Source organism: Symphalangus syndactylus, chromosome 20 (genome assembly GCF_028878055.3).
Source record: "Symphalangus syndactylus isolate Jambi chromosome 20, NHGRI_mSymSyn1-v2.1_pri, whole genome shotgun sequence".
In the NCBI taxonomy this organism is placed as follows: domain Eukaryota; kingdom Metazoa; phylum Chordata; class Mammalia; order Primates; family Hylobatidae; genus Symphalangus; species Symphalangus syndactylus.
Genome location: NC_072442.2, coordinates 58,495,413 through 58,519,280, shown reverse-complemented (window position 1 = coordinate 58,519,280; position 23,868 = coordinate 58,495,413). Strand labels below are relative to the sequence as shown.

The following is a 23,868-nucleotide window of genomic DNA, read 5'->3' as shown; positions in this document are numbered from 1 at the left end:
TGGGAGAGTCTCCTGGGATAGATGTGACTGAGTCACAATGGCAGTCTGTATGGGCAGAGGGATTTTTCTCATCATTTTCACATACACTTTCATTTAATCCTTTCCCAAATCATGGAGACTTGGTACCAATTATTATCCCCAGTTCCTGATGAAAACACAGGAAGGCTTAGAGGTTAGGAGAGCTAGGCCCAAGACACACTCATGCATGGATGGCGCATCCGGCTTCAGCCCCAGTCTGTCAGCCACGTGCCCGCCACTTTCTCTTCTTCATGGCATGAGCCTCAGGAAGAGATGCCCCACCTAGCAAGCATCAGGAGCCCAGATTGGCGTCTCCCAGCTGGGCTGAACCTTGGAGGGCTTATAACATCTCTGAGTCACCAGAGGCTGTTCTAACTCCAGAGACTTTGGGTAAACACAGCAGACATTAGCAGACCATGGTGTGTTACAAAATTGAGAAGCTTCCATGTTTTCCTTTCCATCCCAAATAAACAGTGAGGATGTTAATGAGCCCCCAAAAGGGGAAATGAAAATCCCTTCTCCCTGGGATTTTCCACAGCTCTGTGGCATGCTCAGGGGAACGGGCTGTGTGTTCTGACCTTTCCTCCAGAGCTTTGTTTACTTTCAGAGAGCTCAGGAAGGGCCTACAGACACTGCTTGGCTCAGGGGACTTGGCAGACGATAGAGAACGCCACGGATATTTGGCAGGATGACTCCGAATGCTCCGAGAACCACAGCTTCAAGCAAAACGTGAGTTTGCTCAGCTCAGTGAGGAGGCATCCAGGGTCCAAACCACCCTCCTTCGGGACATCCCAGTGGCCTGCTGGCTCCAGGGGCCACACAAAGAGCCTTCTCCAGCGCCTCTCCCCGGGGAAGCTAAGAAAGGCCCCGCAAAGCAGCAACCCTAGTGGCGGCCATGGAATTTCTTCCACTACTAGGCTGACATGCAAAATCCTAAGAGAAGTCAGACTACCAGGGTCGATCCTGGCATTTGCGCTTGCTGTTCCCCGTGCCTGGAGCACCTGTCCCAGCTCCCCTGTGGCCAGCTCCTTCTCACCATCCAGGGTTCAGTCTAAATGTCTCCTTCAAAGAGAGATCTTCCAGGGTCACCTAATCCAGAGAGTGCCCTCTGTGGTTGCTTTCCTACCACATCCCCCCGAAACACCACCCACCACCCACCACTTTGACTCCTTTATGGCACCTGCCCCTCCCTGAAATTCTCACTGTTGCTTGATTGTTATCTAGCCCTCTCGTCAGAATGTAGATCCACTGGTGACAGGGGACTTGTGTGCCTTGAGGGGGTGACATAGCATAGGGTCTAGGGTCAGGCAGCCCTATTTCCATTCCAAATACTAAGAATGTTAATGAGCCCCCAAAAGGGGAAATGAAATGTCCCTTATCCCTGGGATTTTCCATAGCTCTGTGGCATGCTCAGAGGAACAGTCTGTGTATTCATATCCAGACTCTGCTCTTCCTGGCTGTGAACCTGGTGCAAGTTACCTCATCTCCTTGGGCCTCTTCTTCCTCATTCATGCCACAGGGATCATATTTGCTACATGTGACGTTGTGAGGATTTAGTCATCAGACATCAGTTTCTTAGGAGAAAACCTGATACACGGTCAGCACGGTCTATTCAGGCACTCCTGCCCTATCCCCAGGGTCTACCACAGTAACTGGTCCGCAAATCCCCATGGCTTCCCAGGAAAGGTTCTTTGGATGAACAAACAAATCCATGCTTCAGACTTCTCTCCACGTGTGTTCTTTCCAGGATCCTTCTGCACTGTACTTTCTTGTTGGCCTCTTGCTCTTCTCCCTGAGGACCTCTTGTTTGTCCAACATCTGCTCACTTTCCTTCAAAGTGCAGTGCAAGAGGCTGCACGAAGTGGAGGAACAGGTGTTTGGGGATCAGACAGATATCTACGGCCACACCTTGGCTTCTTTCATTCAGATGGTCAGGCCACAAACAGTAATGAAACATCTACGATGGGTTAGGGTTTTGCACCAGGCACTGGGAATAAACAGGGGATAGCACGTGGATACTGCCTTCAGGGAGCTCAGAGTCTTGTGAGATATAGGGACAGTGTGATCGTTGCTGGGAGGGAAGTGCCGGATGCCCAGGGTCACGGAGGAGGGGGAAACTGATGCAGACAGGGGACCAGGAAGGCTGCTCAAGCCTAGCCCTGCAGGGTGAGAAGGAGATGGCCATAGGAAGAGAGAGAGAGAAGAAGGAGAAACACACCTAGGGTCAAAGAGCTCACAGGGCTCTGGGGCCACCTTGAGTGCTGCTGTGCAGGTGAGGTAGGGCCTGAGGAGGACACAGGTGGAGGTGGAGGCCTCGGGAGAGGTAGGTGACGAAGACCTCCTGTGCCCGGTGAAGGACTTAGGACTTTGCATATTGAAGTAGGAGAGGGACATAACTAACTTATGTGTTGACAGGTTTGTCTTGGCAGATTGGAGAGGAGTGAACCTGTCAACACATGAGTTAGTTATGGAGATTGAAGACTGGGGCCATGCTGGAGGCAGAAGGCAGGGAGAACAGGCAGGAACCATGGCAGCAACTCAGGCCAGGTAGGAAGAGAGAGCCTGGGGGTGGAAGAAGAGGGAGGATGGACTCATAGGTTTACCGAGGAGCAAAACGGTAGGACCTGGCTGGTGCTGGAGGCTGTGAGAGGGTAGAGCCAAGGACAACAAGATCGCAGGCTGCTGGCTTGGACCCTTGAGGAGACTTAAAAATGTCCCTCCCTGAGAAGAAGGATACAGGGAGAGGCCTTGCCCTTTGGGTTCTCAATATTTTGCTACCTAATTCTTTTTTTTTTTGAGACAGAGTCTCACTCTGTCATCCAGGCTGGAGTGCAATGGCGTGATCTCGGCTCACTTCAACCTCTGCCTCCCAGGTTCAAGCAATTCTCCTGCCTCAGCCTCCCAAGTAGCTGGGACTGCTGGTGCGTGCCACCATGCCAGGCTAATTTTTGTATCTTTAGTAGAGATAGGATTTCACCATGTTGTCCAGGCTGGTCTCGAACTCGTGACCTCAGGTGATCCATCTGCCTTGACCTCCCAAAGTGCTGGGATTACAGGCATGGGCCACCGTGCCTGGTCTTTTCTACCTAATTCTGTGCCCTAATTTGAACCTGCAAAACACCCCCACTCTCCACCACCCCCAAGTTGTAGCTTTTTTTTTTTTGAGATAGAGTCTGTCTCTGTTCCCCAGGGTGGAGTGCAATGACGCGATCATGGCCTACTGCAGCCTCAACCTTCCAGGCTCAAGTGATCCTCCCGCCTCAGCCTCCTGAGTAGCTGGGACTACAGGTGCACACCACCACATCTGGGATTTTTTGTAGAGACAGGGTTTCACCATACTGCCCAGGCTGAATTGTGGCTTTATTTCATGATTTAGTTGGAATTATTTAGCTTTCTAAAGTCATTTAAATATTATCCCATTAAATGTTAAAGATATTTTATACAATAAAGTCTAGGGACAGGGGAAGGCAAGGAGTTCAGTTTTAGAAACACTACTCTTGTCACTTGAGCCACCTAGCCTCTCTGCAGGCATCTGTAAGATGGGGTTGAAAATACCCGCTTTGCAGGCCTAGTTGTGAGGCTTCAGAGGGCAATGAATGTGGAGTGATTCATCCACCTCCTGGCACACAATAGGCATTTGATAGTCGTGATTATTGCGTTTCTTTTCTTTTCGAGTATCTTCCCTGGACCCTACAAACACTTCTCTCCCTCCCTGGCCTCTCTGGTTCAGTCCTAGGGCTGTGATCATAGTTTACTTGTCATTGTGAGTTTTTTGGTGTCTGTGATGGTAGCTTTTCTAGATTGGCTACTTGGTTGGATTTATTTGTGTGTGTGTGTGTGTGTGTGTGTGATATTTCATTTGACTTTCAAAAGCCAAAAACCTAGCTTTTTGTTAAGTTATTAAGGTCAACTCTATTTTATATAGTTTATTATTCCATTTATAAATCTGGTAAGTTAATCTACTTTCATAGAGGTCCCTGATTAATTTTTGTTAACACAAACAAGTTATTTACATATCCTTTTGCATTTTAAGCTGCGTTATTACATTTGATATGCTTTAGACATTTAAACTATGTTAAATAATTGTTATAACAAGAAAATCTTTCTTATTTTAAAATAATTCTAGTTTATCGAATACATCAAGGTTATATGTTGAGTCTTAAATTTTCATAAATATGTCAATACTGTTTTCATCATGGTTTCAACTTAAAGTTGAAAATCAAGTATGCTTTGATGTATTTCATATTGGAATCTTAGTACTAACCTATTAGATCCTCTAATATGTCATATTCTCTAAATAATACCAATTACATACAGATTGTGCAAGTAATTTAAAAAACCGCTATATGAGGGATACACCGAGGGGTAGATATGGGACGATACCACATACAGTTTAATGTTTGTTAGAGGCTGGCTGCAGTGGCTCAGGCCTGTAATCCCAGCACTTTGGGAAGCCGAAGTGGGAGCGTTGCTGGAGCCCAGGAGTTTGAGACCAGCCTGGGCAACATGGCAAAATCCCGCTTCTAAAAAAAAAAATACAAAAATTAGCTGGGCATGGTGGTGTGCACCTGTAGTCCCAGCTACTTGGGAGGCTGATGTGGGAGGATCACTTAAGCCTCAGGAGGTTGAGACTGTAATGAGCTATGACTGTGCCACTGCACTCCAGCCCGGGTGACAGAGTGAGACTCTGTCTCAAAAAACAACAAACAAACAAAAAACAGTTTAATGTTAGAATCTAAGCGGTGGATATACAGATGTTCTTTATAAAGTTTCTTTAACTTTGGTGTATGTTTGAAATTTTCATAATAAATGTTGAGGACAAATAAAAAAATTCTATACCTGAATTTAACACAAAACATTAATAAATGTAGTAGTGGGATCAAACCTTGCCAAGATTAAGACACAAAACAAACACTTTCACACTAAGGAGACAAACTGGTCCAAGAAAGTAGGGGTCTCCATCTCAGGAGACATGGGTGCCTGTAGACCAAGATTTGTTTGTTCTGGTTATCAATACCAGTGGTGTAGGTGTGTTAGTAAATGTTAACAACAGGCTCCCTGCTTCCACCCCTAAAGAAAGAAAGGCTATGATTTGTTAACACTTGCCAATTTCGGTGGCATTAATGCCCCCCCATGGCCAATTTCAAGCTACCAGTGTGACCGCAGAGTATGCACAGTAGTGCAGCGTTAGACATGTTTATCCTTATGCAGATACAACAGCAAAAATAACCCCAGTGGCACTGAACACAGACATGTAGAAATGTAATTAGGAAGTGATGAATTTGGAGTATTTATTGCTTTTATTCTGAATATAATTTATTCATTGTAAATTTACATCATTTAATTTTTTTTTTTTTTTTGAGACGGAGTTTCGCTCTTGTTGCCCAGGCTGGAATGTGGTGGCACGATCTCGGCTCACTGCAACCTCCGCCTTCTGGTTTCAAGCGATTCTTCTGCCTCAGCCTCCCGAGTAGCTGGGACTACAGGGGCACGCTGCCACACCCAGCTATTTTTTGTATTTTTAGTAGAGACGGGGTTTCACCATGTTGGCCAGGCTGGTCTCGAACGCCTGACCTCGTGATCTGCCCGCCTCGGCCTCCCAAAGTGCTGAGATTACAGGCGTGAGCCACCGCGCCCGGCTACCTTTTAATTTTTAAGAATGCTCGTGTTTTGCAACTGGTTCCCTGAAAATTTGCCAATCAGTTCTCGCAAGCCAGGATGACCATACCACTGGGTCTACCAAGGTGATTTTTTTCACTCTTGCCAACAAGTTGAGCCCCAGGTTCATGTCCATTAGAGGAGGCTGATCGTATTTGGGTTCAACACGTTTCATAACCTAGCTATTTGGTCTAACAGGAGCCATCTGGTTGGGGCTCTGTTCCTTCAGAGCCTCGTGGGTGTTGGCACGTCCTTGGCTCTCTTAAGTGTATCCTAATCTTCCATCAAGGCGCAGTGGCTCATAAGTATAATCCCAGTGCTTTGGGAGGCTAAGGCAGGAGGGCTGCTTGAGGCCAGGAGTTTGAGACCAGCCTGCTCAACATAGCAAGATTCCATGTCTAATCTTCCATCAGACATGAAGAACCTTCAACTGGATCCTCCACATCCTCGGGGAATTCTTTCCAAACCTCTTATTTTCCTACTGGATTTGAGTTGACAGAATTCCGTGATCCTTATACAGTTTTACTGGGTGAGATGTCACACCTCTTAAAGGGATCAGAAGGACACCTGTAGTTGGATTAGATCCGGTTTATCTCACGAATTTGTCTGACTTTTTTCACACCTAAGTTGTGCTAATGGCATGCCTTGAATTAGGCAAATTGTGTATTTTTTTTTCTCCTGGGCTCAAACTGAGAACAACGACAAAGTCACAGTCATATTTGACTATCACCCCCAAACCTCTGACCTAGTACTGGGGTGCCCAGTGGCCTTTGCATACAGTAGGCATTTAATAAATACTACATGAATGGCTTCACAAATTCTGAGTCAATTGGTCTGTGGTGGGGTCTAGCCATCAATACTAGTTCCAAAGTCCCCCAGATGATTCTAATATGCAGCCGAGGTTGAGAACCACGAGTGTGTGGACACAGCGGCACCATCCCCAAGTCAGCAAATGGGGAGCGCTAAGCAAGATTTGAAAACTGCACTTTCAAAGACAGGAAGTAAATGGAAAAGTGAGGACAAGAGCATTGCCTCCTCCCCTCTGCAAATGGCCATATTTCCAAGAATTCAAATACTTAACAGAAAAAACAACTTCTGGCCATGTTTACCTGTGTTTCTAATAGAGGGTTGAAATTTTGCCCAAAAAAGGCCAGTGTTAGTAAATCTTTGCCCTTCAGAGCTTTGGCAAACAAAATATGTTACATTCTTCCAACTAACGAGATGCTGGGGGTCCTTATGCATGTTAAACGGCACTTTTAAAGGAGATTGTGTGTCTGTGTGTGTGTGTGTGTGTGTGTGTGTGCGCATGCATAAGCATCAACAAGTGTGTTCAGATGACTTAGTATGGAATTGTGTTTGATAGAATGAAAATAAATTATTATGCCTTACTTTGTCCTTTAAAAAGTGCTTCTATTCTTAAATACACAATTTAATACATACATACATATGAATTGATATATCTGTATATAATTTTAATATATGTATATAATTTTAATAATACATTTTAATTTTTAATATAATTTATAACATATCCTTTGATTATATATGATTTTTCCAACATTTTATTTTGAAATATTGAAACATATAGAAAAATTAAAAGAATAATATAGTAGACACTCATATACCCAGTATTTAGATTCAAAATGTAATAACATTTTGCCACATTTGCTTTCTGTCTGTTTCTCTCTTTCTGAAATATTTAAAACCAATTTGTAGACATCATGAGATTTCACCCCTAAATTCCTCGGGTACCTCCTAAGATTAAGGACATCATTCTACACAACTACATTACCATTATTTCAACCAAGTAAAATTAACAGTGATTTTTATCACATGGCCTATTTCATCCATGTTTAATATTTTTTCCAGTTGTTTTCCCAAACTTTTATAGCTTTTCTGCCCTAGAAATATCTCTCTCTCTTTTTTACAGCTGTATAGTATTTCACTTAGCATATCCACCAGTTTGTTCAGCTACTGTCCTATGACCATCTGGGTTATTTCCAATCATTTTTTCTTTTTTTTTTTGAGACGGAGTCTTGCTCAGTTGCCCAGGCTGGAGTGCAGTGGCGTGATTTAGGCTCACTGCAAGCTCTGCCTCCCGGGTTCATGCCATTCTCCTGCCTCAGCCTCCCGAGTAGCTGGGACTACAGGTGCCTGCCACCACGCCCGGCTAATTTTTTGTATTTTTAGTAGAGACGGGGTTTCACCGTATTAGCCAGGATGGTCTTGATCTCCTGGCCTCGTGATCCGCCCGCCTCAGCCTCCCAAAGTGCTGGATTACAGGCGTGAGCCACTGCGCCCGGCCTGTTTCCAATATTTTATTCCTAAAACTGCTGCAGTGAATAACCTCAGATGTGTATGTTGGGTCATATTTGTGGCAGTATATCTTTTGGAAGATTTCTAGAAGTGGGATCACTAGATTAAAGGCAGATGCCTATATACTTTTGTTAGACATTGCCATCGGGGTTATACATTTGTCCTCCCTTCAGCTATGTACGAGAGTACCTGTTTCCTCTTTGGGTGTGTATCACATATTTGTTAGGAAGCTTCTCATAAAGGTGTCTGAGTGACATAAGATTCACCTGTTGGTACTAAGCATGAGCTGGAGACCTGATGTTTTGGAGCCTCTAGGAAAGTAGCCAGGTTTTGTTAGAGACCTTAATGTAGAGGACAGTTGAAGAAAATCCTCTAAAAAAGTACAATTAAACCAACCGTAGCAGGTGCTCTTGGCGCCCTGCCCATATCCCCTTGCCCTAATCAATTTAGTACACAGCTGCTTAACTTCTTACCACGAGTGCATGCATTTCTTTGCTGGTTCTCTGGTTCCTGAAGCCCACTTGTTCGTTGAAATGCAGTCCATAAGTGCCATGAAATTAGTGTGCCTTGGAAGTCACCTTCACTTGATGACTGGCAAGATTTGGTATGTTTCTATACCAACTCCCTTGGTCTTGGGGTTAGTTGACTCTGAGGATTCCAGAGCTTCCCCAGTGGGATTAAGCTATAGCTTCCCACCATGGTAGCAGGCTTGATAATCCACCCTTTATTTGTCCTAACTGCTCCCTTACCCTACTGATGATTTTTTTCACTTTTTTTTTTTTTTTTTTTGAGGCGGAGTCTCTCTCTCTCTCTCGCCCAGGCTGGAGTGCAGTGACGCAATCTTGGCTCACTGCAACCTCCACCTCCAGGGTTCAAGCGATTCTCCTGCCTCAGCCTCCCGAGTAGCTGGGATTACAGATGCCTACCACCATGCCCAGCTAATTTTTGTATTTTTAGTAGAGACGCGGTTTTGCCATGTTGGGCAGGTTGGTCTCGAACTCCTGGCCTCAGGTGATCACCTGCCTGGGCCTCCCAAAGTGCTGGGATTACAGGCATGTGAAGCACCATGCCCAGCCGATTTTTTTTTCACTTTCTATGCAAGCTGCCTGCATTCCAATTCTTGTCTCAGGATCTGCTTCTTGGAAACCCAAACTATTTAGGACACAGACAAAAAAAAAAGAAAAAAAAAGATATGTCCCCTAATTTGTTCCTAGAAAGCACAAAACACACACATGTTTTAAAAATCATAATTTAGAAACAAATAATTAGCTTATTTAATTAAATGTGTTAGCCTCATATCTCCAACAAAATAAATCATGCTATTCGACCCAGTCATGTCTTGATATGCCACAGAAATAGTCAATTTAAAGAAACTACACCACTCTGTGTGCAGAAGCACAAAACACTTCTTTACTTTCAAGGTGTTTCATAGTCTATCTGGAAAGACAAGATGAATGAAAGCAAAGCATTATTGAATAATACAATTGACACCCTATTTGTGAAACAAACCACAAGTACTTTGGCAATAAGAGTTGACAATAAGCAGAGAGACATTTGAGGAGGATTTCTTATAGGGGGTAGGTTTGTGCTGGTCTTAGAAGGAAAGATTTAGTTTCAAGGAGAGGCAAACAAGCGCAGTTGGAGACTGACAAGATTATAGCGATCTTGATGAAGTCTATAGAGAATAATTCTAGAGAGAAATGTGGTTGGGATTGATCCGGAAGAGCTCAAAGTCTACACTGAGAGTTCTGCCTCCAGACCACCACTGCAAAAAATGATACCAGAGAAAGAAAAAAACATACCACATAGACATTTTAATCTACATAAAAGAATGAAGAACACGAGAAATGATCCACATAAAGGTAAATTTTTTATCTCATTTAAAAAATGTTTTAAAAAGAGAAATAAATATAGTTTTTAAAATCACACAAAATATATTAGAAATCAATAACAGATGTTTGGAAAATTCCCCTAATATTTTTAAAAAATTAACAACATACTTCTAAATAACCCATAAGTCAAGTAAAAAAGTATAAAATAAATTAGTAAATATTTTAACTAAATAAAAATGAAAATACAATATGCCAATAATTTTGTGATACAACCAAAGCAGTCACAGAGAGAAATGTATAGCATTCTTTTTTTTTTTTTTTTTTAAGTTCTGGGATACATGTGCAGAATGGGCAGGTTTGTTACACAGGTATACATGTGCCATGGTGGTTTGCTGCACCTATCAACCCATCATCTAGGTTTTAAGCCCCGCATGCATTAGGTATTTGTCCTAATGCTCTCTCTCCCCTTGCCCCCCAACCCCTGACAGCCCCCCATGTGTGTTGTTCCCTTCCCTGTGTCCATGTGTTCTCATTGTTTAACTCCCACTTACAAGTGAGAACGTGTGGTATTTGATTTTCTGTTCCTGTGTTAGTTTGCTGAGAATGATGGCTTCCAGCTTCATCCATGTCCCTGCAAAGGACATGAACTCATTCTTTTTAATGGCTGCATAGTATTCCATGGTGTATATGTGCCACATTTTCTTTATCCAGTCTGTAGCATTCTTATATTAGAAAATTGGAAAAATATCAAGTTAGTGGCCCAACTTCCACCTTAAGAAACTAGGAAAAAAACCTCAGCAAATTAAACTCAAAGTAAGCAAAAGAAAAGAATTAGAAAGTATGAATAGAATTTAATGAAATGGAAAACAGAAAGACAATAGGAAAATAAATAAATAAAACCCAAACTTGGTTATTTAATCTTGGTGTTGATGGTTTTGAGTCTTTTCCATTCTGGTTTGATTTTTCTGCATTTTTGGCTGGAGTATTTCATAGATTTCTTCACTGGTGCTTTTTCTTCAATTTCCTCATCAAAATCATCATCTTCTTCAACATCACATCTTCATCACCGTCATCTTCTTCATCAGCAGGAAGTTTTAATTTTTTCTGTGGAACCTTGCTACCACCTCCAGGGGCAGATTGCTTTCCAGATATACTTAAGAGTTTCACATTCTCCTCCTCTTCATCTTCTGACTCTGCATCTTCCTGAGTGCTGTCCGCTAATAGGCATCTGCCCTGAACCACACTCTTCAACTGTAAGACCATGGGTGGTGTGATTTCAAAGCCCCCAACGGAAACCACTGGCTGTACAGACATTTTCAAAGTTGCCAGGGTTACTTTAATTGGACTGCCTTCATAATTCATTGTCTCTGCGTCAACAATGTGCAATCATCCTTTGCACCAGCCCCTAAACTGACAATTCTTAAAGATAAGTGGTGTTCCTTTTCATCATTATCCACCTTAAAGGGATCATCTTTGTCGGCCTTTAGTTCACAACTGAAAAGATAGTTCTGGGGCCTCCGGGGGCTCATGTCCATCTCCATCAAGTCCTCCACGGGGTGATGGCACATACTTAGGTGGGAGAAAAGGTGGACAGAGATAAATGACTGCTGCTCCAGGGAACAGCTGTGCAGGATGGAATCACACCAGCCAAACTTGGTTACTTAAGAAGATCAATAAATTTGGTAAACTTCTAGAAAGATGAACTTAAAAAAGGGAAAGAATTAAAGATGAGAGAGAGAGAAAGTGAGAGAGAGGTCAGGAATTAAGAGAGATGGAACATCACTACTGATACTTTATAGACATTAAAAAGATAATAAGAGATTTTTATGAATGCCTTTCTGCCAATAATTTCTACATGTTGGATACAATGGATAATTTTTTTAAAAGAAACAAACTACAAAATTTCACTAAAGAAGGAATGGATAACCAGAATAGTCCTATATCTATTATTAAAATTGCCTTGTAGTTAAAACTCTCTCATAGAGAAAACCTCAGACCTATTTAACTCCAATGGTGAATTCTACCAAATATGTAAAGATAAAATAATGCCAATTCTACATGAACTCTCCAGAAAATTGAAAAGGAGGAACTATTTCCCAACTCAGCCATGTGGCCATTGTTAAACAGATGCCAAGACCAGCCAAACACATTACAAGAAAATAAAACTACAGACCAAAATCTCTCATGAACATAGAACAAAAATCACATTTAATAACACAGAATTTCTGTAAATTATCCTCTGTTCACAATCAGGCTACCTGGGACTCAGAGAAAATATTGCAATGTTTCATTGAGTCTTCTTCCAAGAGGTCATCTATGAAGACTTACTTTAGGAAGGAAACATTCAGACAGAAATTTGGCCCTGTCCTCCAGAAGGAAGGACCCATAGACCCTAGGGACAGTGCTCCCAAGGGCAAAGAGCCTGTCCTCATTCCCAAGGCGTCCTCTTGTTCTGAACACAATTCCCTTATGATATTGTGGCTCTTGGTGTATCAGTGCTGGACTGTGGGCCCAGTCACAGGGGTGAGACCCACCATGGGCTCTTCTTCACTTGTTAAGTCTCCTTGGCCTCTGAGATGTACCAGAGAGCAGTCTAAACTACCCTATTTGGGTGTCAACAAGGATTGGGAAGGAAAAGTTTAAAAAAATGTTGGGAGTCCATGCCTAGGCCCTTGGAGGCCCTGGGTGTGGAGCTGGGGGTTGTGGCCATAGCCCCATGGCTTGGTGGTCATGTCTGCTCTTCCTCTGTGTTCAGGTGGATCATTATGCCTTGCTGTCAACCTTGCAGCTGATGTACACCGTGGGATACTCCTTCTCTCTTATCTCCCTCTTCCTGGCTCTCACCCTCCTCTTGTTTCTTCGGTGAGTAGAACTTATGCAGACGTGTTCAGGCAGGAATAGTAGCCCTCCTTCATCTACAGGGGATATGTTCTAAGAGTTCCAGTAGATGCCTGAAACCAGGGGTAGAACGAAACATAGTGTTCAAACCAGGGATAGAACCAACCCTATGTTTGGTTCTATCTGCATGTTTTTTCCTATACATACATACCTCTGATAAAGTTTAACTTATAAATTAGGCACAGTGAGAGATTAACAACAATAACCAATATTAAAATAGAACAATTATAATGCTATACTATAATAAGAGTTATGTGAATGTGGCCTCTCTCTCTAAATATCTTATTACACTATGTTCACCTTTCTTTTCGTGATGATCAAGGAATGGAGCTGGTCAGTGTTAGATTTCATCACTTTACTCAGAATGGCACATAATTTAAAACTCATGAACTATTTATTTAATTATTTATTTCTGGAAGTTTTTCGTTTAATATTTTTGAGCCGCAGTGCACCATGATTGACCGCAGGTAACTAAAACAGTGGAAAGCAAAGGTGTGGATAATGCGGGAACTATGATATTGTGTAATTTGCTCATTGGCTATCTCTAGAAGGCACTGGAAGACTGGGCTGGATGTGTCATGAATCATCAAAGCTGGAAATGACCTGAGAGAGGCTAAGTCCCATCCATCCCATTTTGCAGATGAAGGGGAAGAAAGGGATGACAATGTCCTAATCAGAGGCATTGAGTCACCTCTGGCCATAAAGCCAGTTGGCTACACAGCTAGAATTTGAACGCAAGACTCCTGACAGCTTTACCTCCTTTGGATTAGACACCTGCTGCATGCCTGGCCCTGGTGTAAATCCCTAATCACATCCATTACCACCACAGCCCATTCCCACTACAATTCAATCAGAGGCATTCTTTTTACAGAAGAGATTAAGAATCTTCCCCAAGGTAAACAAATGGGTGGAACAGCTGGGATTTTAATTCAGGGCCCTCAGACACCAATTAGCTATCAAATTTAAGTGCTTACTCCTAAGCGCATTACATGCATTAAGTCGTTTAAATGTCATCCTTAATTCAAATTAGGATTCATTCTATTCCTAGGAGGTTAGCATTATTATTACCCTCACTTTAGACATGAGTTAATTGAAATATAGAGAGATGAAGTAACTTGCCCAAGATCACCAGCTGGTGGGTGATGAAGCCAGGATCACAAGCAGGCAGTCCAGGATCTGAGCACTTTCACTCCCTAAACTTTTAGCATTCCAAAGCCTGAGTGCCTTTTACTAAATCATGCTTTTAGAAATCAGGCAAGTGAGACATTTATGGACCCACTAGAAAGCTCTCCAAAGCTGTCTCTTGTCTCAGGAACGTAAGCGGATATAACGTGGCAGAATGAGCATTTGACATAGGTGTAGGAGACCTGGAAACCAGCTCCAGAGCACCTCTCCACCTGGGCTCTGCTAGCCCTGGGTTGGGCCTCATGTGAGTCCTCAATCCTGAGATGTTCTGCAGCAACTAGGGTAGAGTCATGACCATCTACCCCATTGGGAGAACCATGCTTGAGCTATGGGAGAACTCTGCAAGTTGTACCCACTGATTATCTGTGACCTCCTTCCTCCATGCCCTGTCCCAAAGTCCCAGGACCAAGCCAGGAGAAAATAACTGCCCAGCCCTGTACGAAGTCACTTCAGCCAAGCCTGGGACAACCAAGTGTCAGTTTTGCCTAAGGCTTGGGGAAAAGTGAGGCCCAGTCGCTGCCCTCAAGTAGCCCGCAATCTAGTTAGAGAGAAGAATGCATAAATCCTAAGACAGAAGAACCTGCCTCAGGTCCTTTTTAGAAATTAAAAATGTAACAATAGCTCTAAAGCAAAATGGGACAGGGTATGTGCTGCCCAGGGAGCACAGTGGTGGGAAGAGTTCTTTCCTCTGGCGACAGCAAGGATGCACAATGTCACATCACACACAAAGAGCCTGCAGGAGACCCCAGGTGCGTAAGGAAGAGGTGATGAGATCTAACATTTTTCTGGACACTTACTTATGTGCACAGATTAACGGATTTAATCATTCCACAACCCCTGGAGTTAAGTGCTCTTGTTCTCAGAGGCAGAAGAGACTGGGAGACCTATACTTTGGCCTGAGAGTTTCTGTGTCTGAATCTCAACTCTGCAACTTACTGCTCTGGAGCTTTGGACAGATGACTTCATCCTTCTGCTTTAATTCTTTCATTTACAAAATCAGGATAATAATGGTTCCTATACCTCCAGTGGTGGTAAAGAGTAAGAATACTCAATAGTAGCTGCGTATGTAAATGCTTTGGAACATGGCTGGCATGTGAAGATGTTTTGTAGGTGATAGCTTTTTTTTGAGGTGGAGTCTTGCTCTGTCGCCAGGCTGGAGTGCAGTGGCTTGATCTCGGCTCACTGCAACCTCCAACTCCCTGGTTCAAGCAATTCTCCTGCCTCACCCTCCTGACTAGCTGCGATTACAGGCACTTGCCACCACACCCAGCTAATTTTTGTATTTTTAGTAGAGACGGGGTTTCACCATGTTGGCCAGGGTGGTCTCGATCTCCTGACCTCATGATCCGCCCACCTCGACCTCCCAAAGTGCTGGGATTACAGGCATGAGCCACTGCGCCCAGCCGGTGATAACTATTATTACTCTCATTTTACAAATGAGGAAACTGAGGCACAGAGATTTACAGTCACATAATCCAGCAGTCCAGCTCTGCAGCCTATACTATGACCCTCTGTCTTTAGTGATAGATACACAGGCATAGAAGGCATAGGCCTGTTGGTCAGAGCCATTCTTTCCTGAGGGAAAGCATTCGGTTTTCTCCTTGCACAGAAAACTCCACTGCACGCGCAACTACATCCACATGAACTTGTTTGCTTCTTTCATCCTGAGAACCCTGGCTGTACTGGTGAAGGACGTCGTCTTCTACAACTCTTACTCCAAGAGGCCTGACAATGAGAATGGGTGGATGTCCTACCTGTCGGAGGTAATCCCCTTCCCCACTGTTTAAACTGGATTCCCCACCTGATGGGTCAGTACTGGGAATCAGAAGGCAGGCAGATGGGACTAGGGAAGGGCAGGGAGAAATAAGAGGGTTTCCAAGACTTTCTGGCTAGAGAAGCAGTACGTGACTTAATAAAACCACCACCTGCCAAGAGCAGGCCAGGTGAAAGAAACCAAAAGCAGAAGGGTTCACCATGGCTGCTGTATGTCCTTGGGTGGGAATTTCTTAATGTGCAAGCAAAAGAATTGGACCAGATCAACATATTTTACGATTATAGCTGGCCCTGTGTATCTGTGAGTTCTGCATTCATGAATTTAACCAACTGGGGATAGAAGATATCTGGGAATAAAAAGGGTGATTGCATCTGACCTGAACATGTACTGACTTTTTTTCCTTGTCATTATTCCCTAAACAATACAGCATAACAACTATTCACATAGCGTTTACATTGTATTAAGTATTATAAGCAATCAAGCGATGATTTAAAGTATATGAAAGGCTGTGCATAGGTTATAGGCAAATACTCCACCATTTTATAGAAGGGACTTGAGCATCTGTGGATTTTGGTATCCACAGGGGGTCCTAGAAACAATCCCCCAAGGATACTGAGGGGCAATTATACTATTTTTCTTAAAGCAACAATGCTTTTCCACATTGAAATCTGCATCTATTGAGGTTTTTCCTTTATCCTGCTAATGATGTGGTAACCTATTAAACTAACCTTGCATTCCTGGAATAAATCCAACTAGGTTTTGACATATTATTTTCTTTTTCCTAAGTTGCTGTCTTTAGTTTGCTAATACTGTGTTTTGTTGAGTATTTCCTTGTTGACATTCATGAGAAAGATTGGCCTGTAATGCCTTTGTCAGGTTGGGGATCAAGTTTGTGTTATCCTCTTAAGACAAATTAGAACTTGTTTCCTCTTTCACTATTCTCTGGAAGAAATGTATTAAAGATAAGTAAGTATTATTTCTTCCTTAAATGTTTGATAGATTGTGCCAATGAAGCATTTTGGACCCAGAGGTTTCTTTATTGGAAAGTTTTAAACTATGGATTAATTACGAATCTTATATCCGGATTCTATTTCTTCTGTCAGCTGTAGCAAATGAGTTTTTCTAGGAATTCATCTATTTCATCTAACTGTTCAAATTTATTGGCATAATATTGTTCATGATATTCTCTTCGGTTCTTTTTCAAGTCCCTTGGATCTGTAAGAGTGTTCTCATTTTCATTCCTGATATTGATTATTTGTATCTTTGCTCTTTTTTCTACTCTTTGATCATCGTGGCAACAAGTTTCTCAACTTTATTGGACTTTTCAAAGAATAAACTTTTGGCATTGTTGATTATCTTTATTTCATGTTCTCTATTTCATTAACTTCTGCTTTTATTATTTCCTCCCATGTACTTTCTTTGGGCTTAATTTGCTATTCTTTTTATAACTTTTTTTTACATAATCCTTAAAATAATTGATATTCAGCTTTTTTCTTTTTTAAAAAAATGCACTTAAGGCTATAAGTTTTATTATATAAGGTTTGGTATTAACCATATGCAGTAAGTTCATGCAATATTTTCTTTACATTCAGTTAAGAAATAATTTCTAATTTCTGTTTCATTTTTTTCTTTGATCCATGGATTGCTTAGAAGTCTATTTTCTAATTTCCAATCATTTGAAAATTTTTTAGTTATTGATTTTAGCTTAATTGAACTGAGGTTAGAAAACATACTCTTCAGTGTTTCCATTAGGGCAGTTGCTGATGGTGAATTTTCTACATTTTCGTTTGTCTAAAAATGTCTAGAATATTAAGGAGGAGGCTGGCCTTGAACACCTACATGAAGCCCTCATTCCTTCACATTTTGATATTATTGCCAACCTCCCTGAGATGGTCAGCAAGGGTCTGGGAGAGACCAGAGTAAACAGCGAGGGGGCCGGGCATGGTGGCTCACACCTGCAATCCCAGCACTTTGGGAAGCTGAGGCAGGTGGATCACGAAGTCAGGAGATCGAGACCATCCTGGCCAACATGGTGAAACCCTGTGTCTACTAAAAAAAAAGATATATATATATATATATATATATATATATATATATACAAAAATTAACTAGGTGTGGTGGCATGTGCCTGTAATCCTAGCTACTCAGGAGGCTGACACAGGGGAATCACTCGAACCAGGGAGTCGGAGGTTGCAGTGTGAGCCGAGATTGCGCCACTGCACTCCATCCTGGCAACAGAGTGAGACTCCATCTCAAAAAGTAAAAAGAGGGAGGGGTTGTCGCCGGGAGGCCCTTCCCCCTCTGTCTCAGGATCAGATGCAGCGGAGTCTGGACTCACCCTCAGGTGTTTTGTCCTCTGCAGATGTCCACCTCCTGCCGCTCAGTCCAGGTTCTCTTGCACTACTTTGTGGGTGCCAATTACTTATGGCTGCTGGTTGAAGGCCTCTACCTCCACACACTGCTGGAGCCCACAGTGCTTCCTGAGAGGCGGCTGTGGCCCAGATACCTGCTGTTGGGTTGGGGTGAGTGACCTGACCTTCAGCTTCCTTTCCTGGGGATCCATCAAAATATGGGAGCCCGATAGAGACTTTAGTTGGACTTAGAAACCTAACTGGAGGTTGCTTCTGGGACATATAAGTCCTCAAAGACAGGGAGCTTTGAAGAGGGGTATGTGTGTGCACACAAATGCACACATATGCACAGGTGCCATAGGCACAACAGACCTGGACGCATTCAAAAATTGAGAGTCTTTGGTGGAATCTGATGATATTCCTCCTACCCTGTCCCCAACTGTATTAGTCTGCTTGGAATGTCAAAACAAAATACCTGTGTAGTTTAAATAACAGACATTGATTTCCTGTGGTTCTGGAGGGTGGGAAGTTCACCATGGTTGGGTTCTGGTGAGGGCTCTTTTCCTGGCTTGCAGTCAGCTGCCTTCTTCCTGTATTCTCACATCGTGAGGAGAGTGAGAAAGCAAGCTCTCTGGTCTCTTTTTATAAGGGCACTAATCCTGTCATGAGGACCCCACCCTCATGACCTCAGCTAAACCTAAGTAAGTATCACCAAAGGCCTTATCTCCAAATGCCATCACTGGGGTAGGGCTTCAACATCTGACTTTTGAGAGGACACCTACATTTAGTCCATAATACCAGGTCTTCAAGAAGAATTTTCTGATTAAAAAAAGTATGACCAAGAGTATCTAGATTTGGACCCCCTACCTCCACAAACCCTTTGGAGGATTTGGTGCTACAGGATTCAGAGGAAATAACCTGGGCCAGTAATTCAGGAGATTTGGGTTAATATCCTTGGATTTATTCTCAGCTGCTTTGTGACAAGTATCAAGTCGCTTTCCCCCTCTGGGCCCTGGTTTCTTGGGTGGTGAAACAATGGATGGGCCCTGTGCCACCCTTGGTCTCTCTGGCTCTCACAGTCCACAACTCCATGATGTTAGGTTTGATGTTGTAACCACCTGTGGTTAGCCTCATCCACTGTGGTGGGAGGCAGGCAGGTTTGGCTAACCAACTCCTAACTACATTTGCTTGTGTTTTCTCCCCAGCCTTCCCTGTGCTATTTGTTGTACCCTGGGGTTTCGCCCGTGCGCACCTGGAGAACACAGGGTAGGTAATTCACCGGATGTTATTCTTTCATGAGCCAGTAATTCCCAGGCATGCCTAAATACAAAGAATGACATCATTTTACCAAAGAAAATATCCATCCCTTCTCATTTTGGCCATCTAGAATATTCTTAGGAATGGGAGATAAAATAATCAGATATCTTATAGCAAGTAGTTTATTAATTTAGTTACACATGCAAATTAGCTCAAAGATGCTGTATAGGTTAGGTGCAGCCCTGGGTATGTAAGGACAAAAATACAAGAATGGTTATTGCAGCATTGTTCATAGTGAGAAAAAAAATTAGCAAAACTAAGCAAACAAAAAACCACTGAATGCTCATCAATATGGGAATCATTGAGCAAACTGTAATATGCCTGTATTGCAGAATATTATGAGACTACTTAAAGAAAAACAAGTTAGTTGTTATGGGAACTTTTAGGCACTGATTCTCAACAGCCTATTTTAAGCCTATTGCTGAAACGTATATTGTGTGATCCCATGTTTTTTCCTTCAAATAGCACAAAAAAACCTATGTAATTAGGAATCTATGTTTGTATGAACATGGAGGAAAATTTTGGAAAGATATACATGCTAGGCTGTTACCACTGAAGAGCAAATTAATGGTAAGGAAAGTAAACTGTACCAGTGCTAACAGGAAGGGACTTGAGTTCTCTCCTCTGCCTCTCCCACCCCTCAGGGGAATGATTGGTGGGAGGTAGGGCTTGAGTGCAAGCATCCTTCTTCCAGAGAGCATGAGGCTTTGACTTTCAACCTCCTCTTGTTTTTAAGTCTTCTACTGCCTGCTTCTACTGTTGACCTTAGGTGCTGGACAACAAATGGGAATAAGAAAATCTGGTGGATCATCCGAGGACCCATACTGCTCTGTGTAACAGTAAGGACCATTCCATCCACCTCTTTGTCTCTGAGCCTAGCAGCTATGGGGAATCCCCCCCTGTCCTGTCCCCCAGATTCTCTGATCCCTTGAGAGAGAGAAGCTGAACTATGAGCATTTTCTGCTGAATGAGAAGTTAGAAGCTTCTTGCTCTGGTTCAGGACCTCAATTTGGAGTTACATTGTAGGCCTCCTTCTCTCTGGGTCTTCAAACTATGCAAAGAGACCTGCAGTCAGCTCCGTGTCCTGTATTGAAGGGCTGAGATGTGTGCAAGTTCCTGAGGATGCCGATGCCTTTAGTCATGGAGGAGCCCAGCATAGCAGGGGTATTGGCTTATATCCTAACACCATCCACAGGAGGGAGGAAGAGACTAAGGGAACTTCTTTTAGAGGAGGAAAACACACAATTAGTATTAACCCAAAATTGTGATGCAGGTTAGAATCAAGACATAGATGCTACTTTGAGACCTTAGGGAGGGAGGACTTTTAATCATTGTGGCCCAGAATATTTGGAATGGAAAGGGATGGTCAACCCAGAGTCAAAAATTCCTTTAGATAATAGAGTATGAGAATGAGATCTGTCAAAGAAGCTAGCAGGAAGGGGCAGAAAGTTAGCAAACACTGGGAAGGGTTAGCAAGATCCCAAAGGGAGGCAGAAAGTATTCCTGCCTAGACACAGCACCATAATCTCTGTGTGCCCACCAGGTGCTGAACACTATGTGTTGTTCTCTGCCCACCCTCTTCCCCAAGGGGTTGCTGGATGATCTGTTTTTGCCATTTTATATAAATCATCTGGTATTTGTGGTACCATGAAAGAAAAAGGCTAGTTTTTATAGGGCAGTGTCAATATTTGTCAATAATAGAAGGCAACTCTCTGTTTAGACCTGGGTGTGACCTGGAGGGAAAAATGTTCCTAGAAGTGGTGGTAAAACCGAGAGTGTGAACAGGCCTGTGTCACCTCTAGTCTATGAGGTGGCACACATGCTGCGGTATCTTCCCTCCTGTCACTGGACCTGCAGCTGATAGTGTGCTAGATGAGGTCTGGGCACACACACCCCACATATGGCGTGCTCAGCCCTGCCACATCCTCCTGCCCTCCACAGTCCTCTCTCCAGCCACACTGCCCAGCTGGGGTCCTGTCTGGACACCTCCACCACTGTCCCAGGAACATTTATTAAGCACTTCTGCATACCAGCTCCATTTGTAAGTGCTTTGTGTATGAGTGTATGAACTCATTTAATCTTCCCAACCAACCTATGAAGGTATGCCATTTTTAGGTTTATTTTACTGGTGAGCACACTGAGATGAGAAATCACTTGCCTAAAGTCATAGAGCCAGGCAATGGAAACTGGATCTCAGCCCAAAGGGTCTGACGGGGTGACAGCTGGCACTTTTAACCATAACACTGTGCAGCTCAAAAACTATTTACTGCCTCCTGCCCCCATGCCTGCCATACTGAATGCTGCAGGCTCTTTTGCACCTTAGTACCTTGGTTCAGACTCTCCTCTGGTACCAACTCCTTCCCTTGCCATCTTTTCCACCTGGTGATCTGTTCCTCATCTTTCAAGTCTTGGGTCAGGCATCATTCTCTCTGTGCTGCTCTACCTGGATGCTCGCCTCACGAAGTGAAAATGGCCACACCCTCCTTTGTTCCTTCCCGGATCCTGTGCAGGCTTCTGCTCCAGACCTAGCCAACACCATTTCAAGTATCTCTTTAAAACCTGTTTTCTGCCACTGTAAGCCCCATGTTCTGATCATCCCGGCAGCCAGCCCAAGCATATGGTGGGTTCTTGATAAACATATTCAGTGGACACTCATGGCCTGCACTCTGGACCCTGAAAAGCTCTTGCTAACCAGGCAGAACAAAGCAAAATGGAGGCCAGCAGCCATCCCTAGGATAGCGTTGAGGCATGGTCCAGCTGGAGCCCTAGTGTTTACTTGCAGTCTTCTAGAAGCTGCACCAATGGTTCTCAAACTGGGTTGCTCTTGGAATCCCCTGGGTGTCTTTAAAAATTCTTTTTGCCTGAGTCCCACCCCCAGACATTAATGTTTCGTTGATCTCAGGAGTGGCCTGATTTGAAAAGCATGTTGCTACACCCTTGCTTTTCAAAGGATGGTCCTTGGACCGGGTAGCACCAGCATCGCCTGAGCGCTTGTTATAAATTCAGGTTCTCCAGCCCCATCTCCCAGTCCTGAATCCGAATCTGCATTGTAACAAGCTCCCCAGGCTTTGGATGCACATTAAAGTTTGTGAACCTCTTTGTCTACACCTGGAGTTCTCAAAACTGGCTGTGTGTTAGAAACATCATGGTGGCTTGTACCCCAGACCTATGACATCAGAAATTCTGGGAGTGGGGCCTAGGCACTGTAGTTTTTTTCTATTTTTTTTTTCTTTTTTTTGAGACAGAGTCTTGCTTTGTCACCCAGGCTGGAATGCAGCAGTGCGATCTTGGCTCACTGCAACCTCTGCTTCCCGGGTTCAAGCGATTCTTGTGCCTCAGCCTCCCTAGTAGTTGGGACTACAGGCTTCCACCACCACACCTGGCTAATTTTTGTATTTTTAGTAGAGATGGGGTTTCACCATATTGGTCAGGCTGGTCTCGAACTCCTGACCTCAAGCAATCTACCCACTTCGGCCTCCCAAAGTGCTGGGATTACAGGTGTGAGCCACCGTGTCTGGCCCCACTATAGTTTTAAAATCCCGAAAACGATCCTAGTGGCTGGAACTACTGCTTTGGTCCTTGCTGCTTTGGCCTTCTATGGCTGGCTGACCTGCATTCTAGTTTCCCTTGGTGCTTCCTAGTTGGGACAAGAGAACATGCTCTATCTTCTCACTTTGGATAAAATGACCTTTATGTGCTGTTGCTTCTATGACTCCAGTCATGGTCACTCTACTGAAATGGCCATCTCACCTTAGCTTGCGGTGGACTCCCCATCTTCCCATTCAGACCTCTCCTTCTCCTACTCACTCTACCCAGAAAATGGCTCCACCACCCACCCAGACACCCAAGCTGGAAAGCTTGGTGTTCTCTTAACTTCTGTCCTCTTCCTCCCTGCAACATCTATTCAGACTTCAAGTCCTGTCAATTCTTCTTCTAAAGATCTCTCCAAGCCATTTCCTTCTCCTTAATCCCTTGGTCTCTGCTCTTCTTCAGCCCCTTGTGATTTTTTTTTTTTTTTGTGCACACCTCTGCAAAAACCTCCTTTTTGGTCTCTCTTCTTCATTCTTGCCCCTGACAATCCATCCTCTTGTTGCAGCCCGAGTGATCTTTTTGGAGTAAAATTTGATTATGTCTCTGTTCTACTTGACTGTTTAATGGGTCACTATTTCCCTCAGATCTGGTTCTAAACCCCTTAGAGTCATTCCCTGTCTACTCACCTAACCAGAAGTGCCCTATGCTCTACTCGTATGAATACATTTAAAGTTCTCCAGTTCCACCATGGTGTTTCCCTCCTCCCATGCACACATAGGCCTCAAGTGCCTATTGGATGGCCCCAGGTCTGCCTGACAAATTCTCTTTCTCCTTGGAAACTGAGTCCTTTATTAATCTCTCTATCCCCTACCCCCCACCTCCCTGCAATTAAAATAAGTCAACAGGCATGCCTAGAAGGGAATATTTCACCATCACCCTCAGCTCTTAGAGAGGACATTGCTTAACTAGTGTTGTCTGTGTCTACAGG

General features: G+C 43.5%; 1 protein-coding gene across 1 annotated transcript in view; it reads left to right on the top strand.

The window, feature by feature from the left end:
• GLP2R (glucagon like peptide 2 receptor) overlaps positions 1-23,868 on the top strand; it is a 67,078-nt gene that overhangs the window by 15,873 nt on the left and 27,337 nt on the right. The window contains exons 4-9 of the mRNA XM_055257273.2: positions 626-747; positions 12,580-12,686; positions 15,517-15,670; positions 18,044-18,203; positions 19,238-19,298; positions 20,119-20,188. Of these exons, the coding sequence (XP_055113248.2) occupies positions 626-747; positions 12,580-12,686; positions 15,517-15,670; positions 18,044-18,203; positions 19,238-19,298; positions 20,119-20,188 (674 nt within the window). The remainder of the gene's footprint in view (positions 1-625; positions 748-12,579; positions 12,687-15,516; positions 15,671-18,043; positions 18,204-19,237; positions 19,299-20,118; positions 20,189-23,868) is intronic.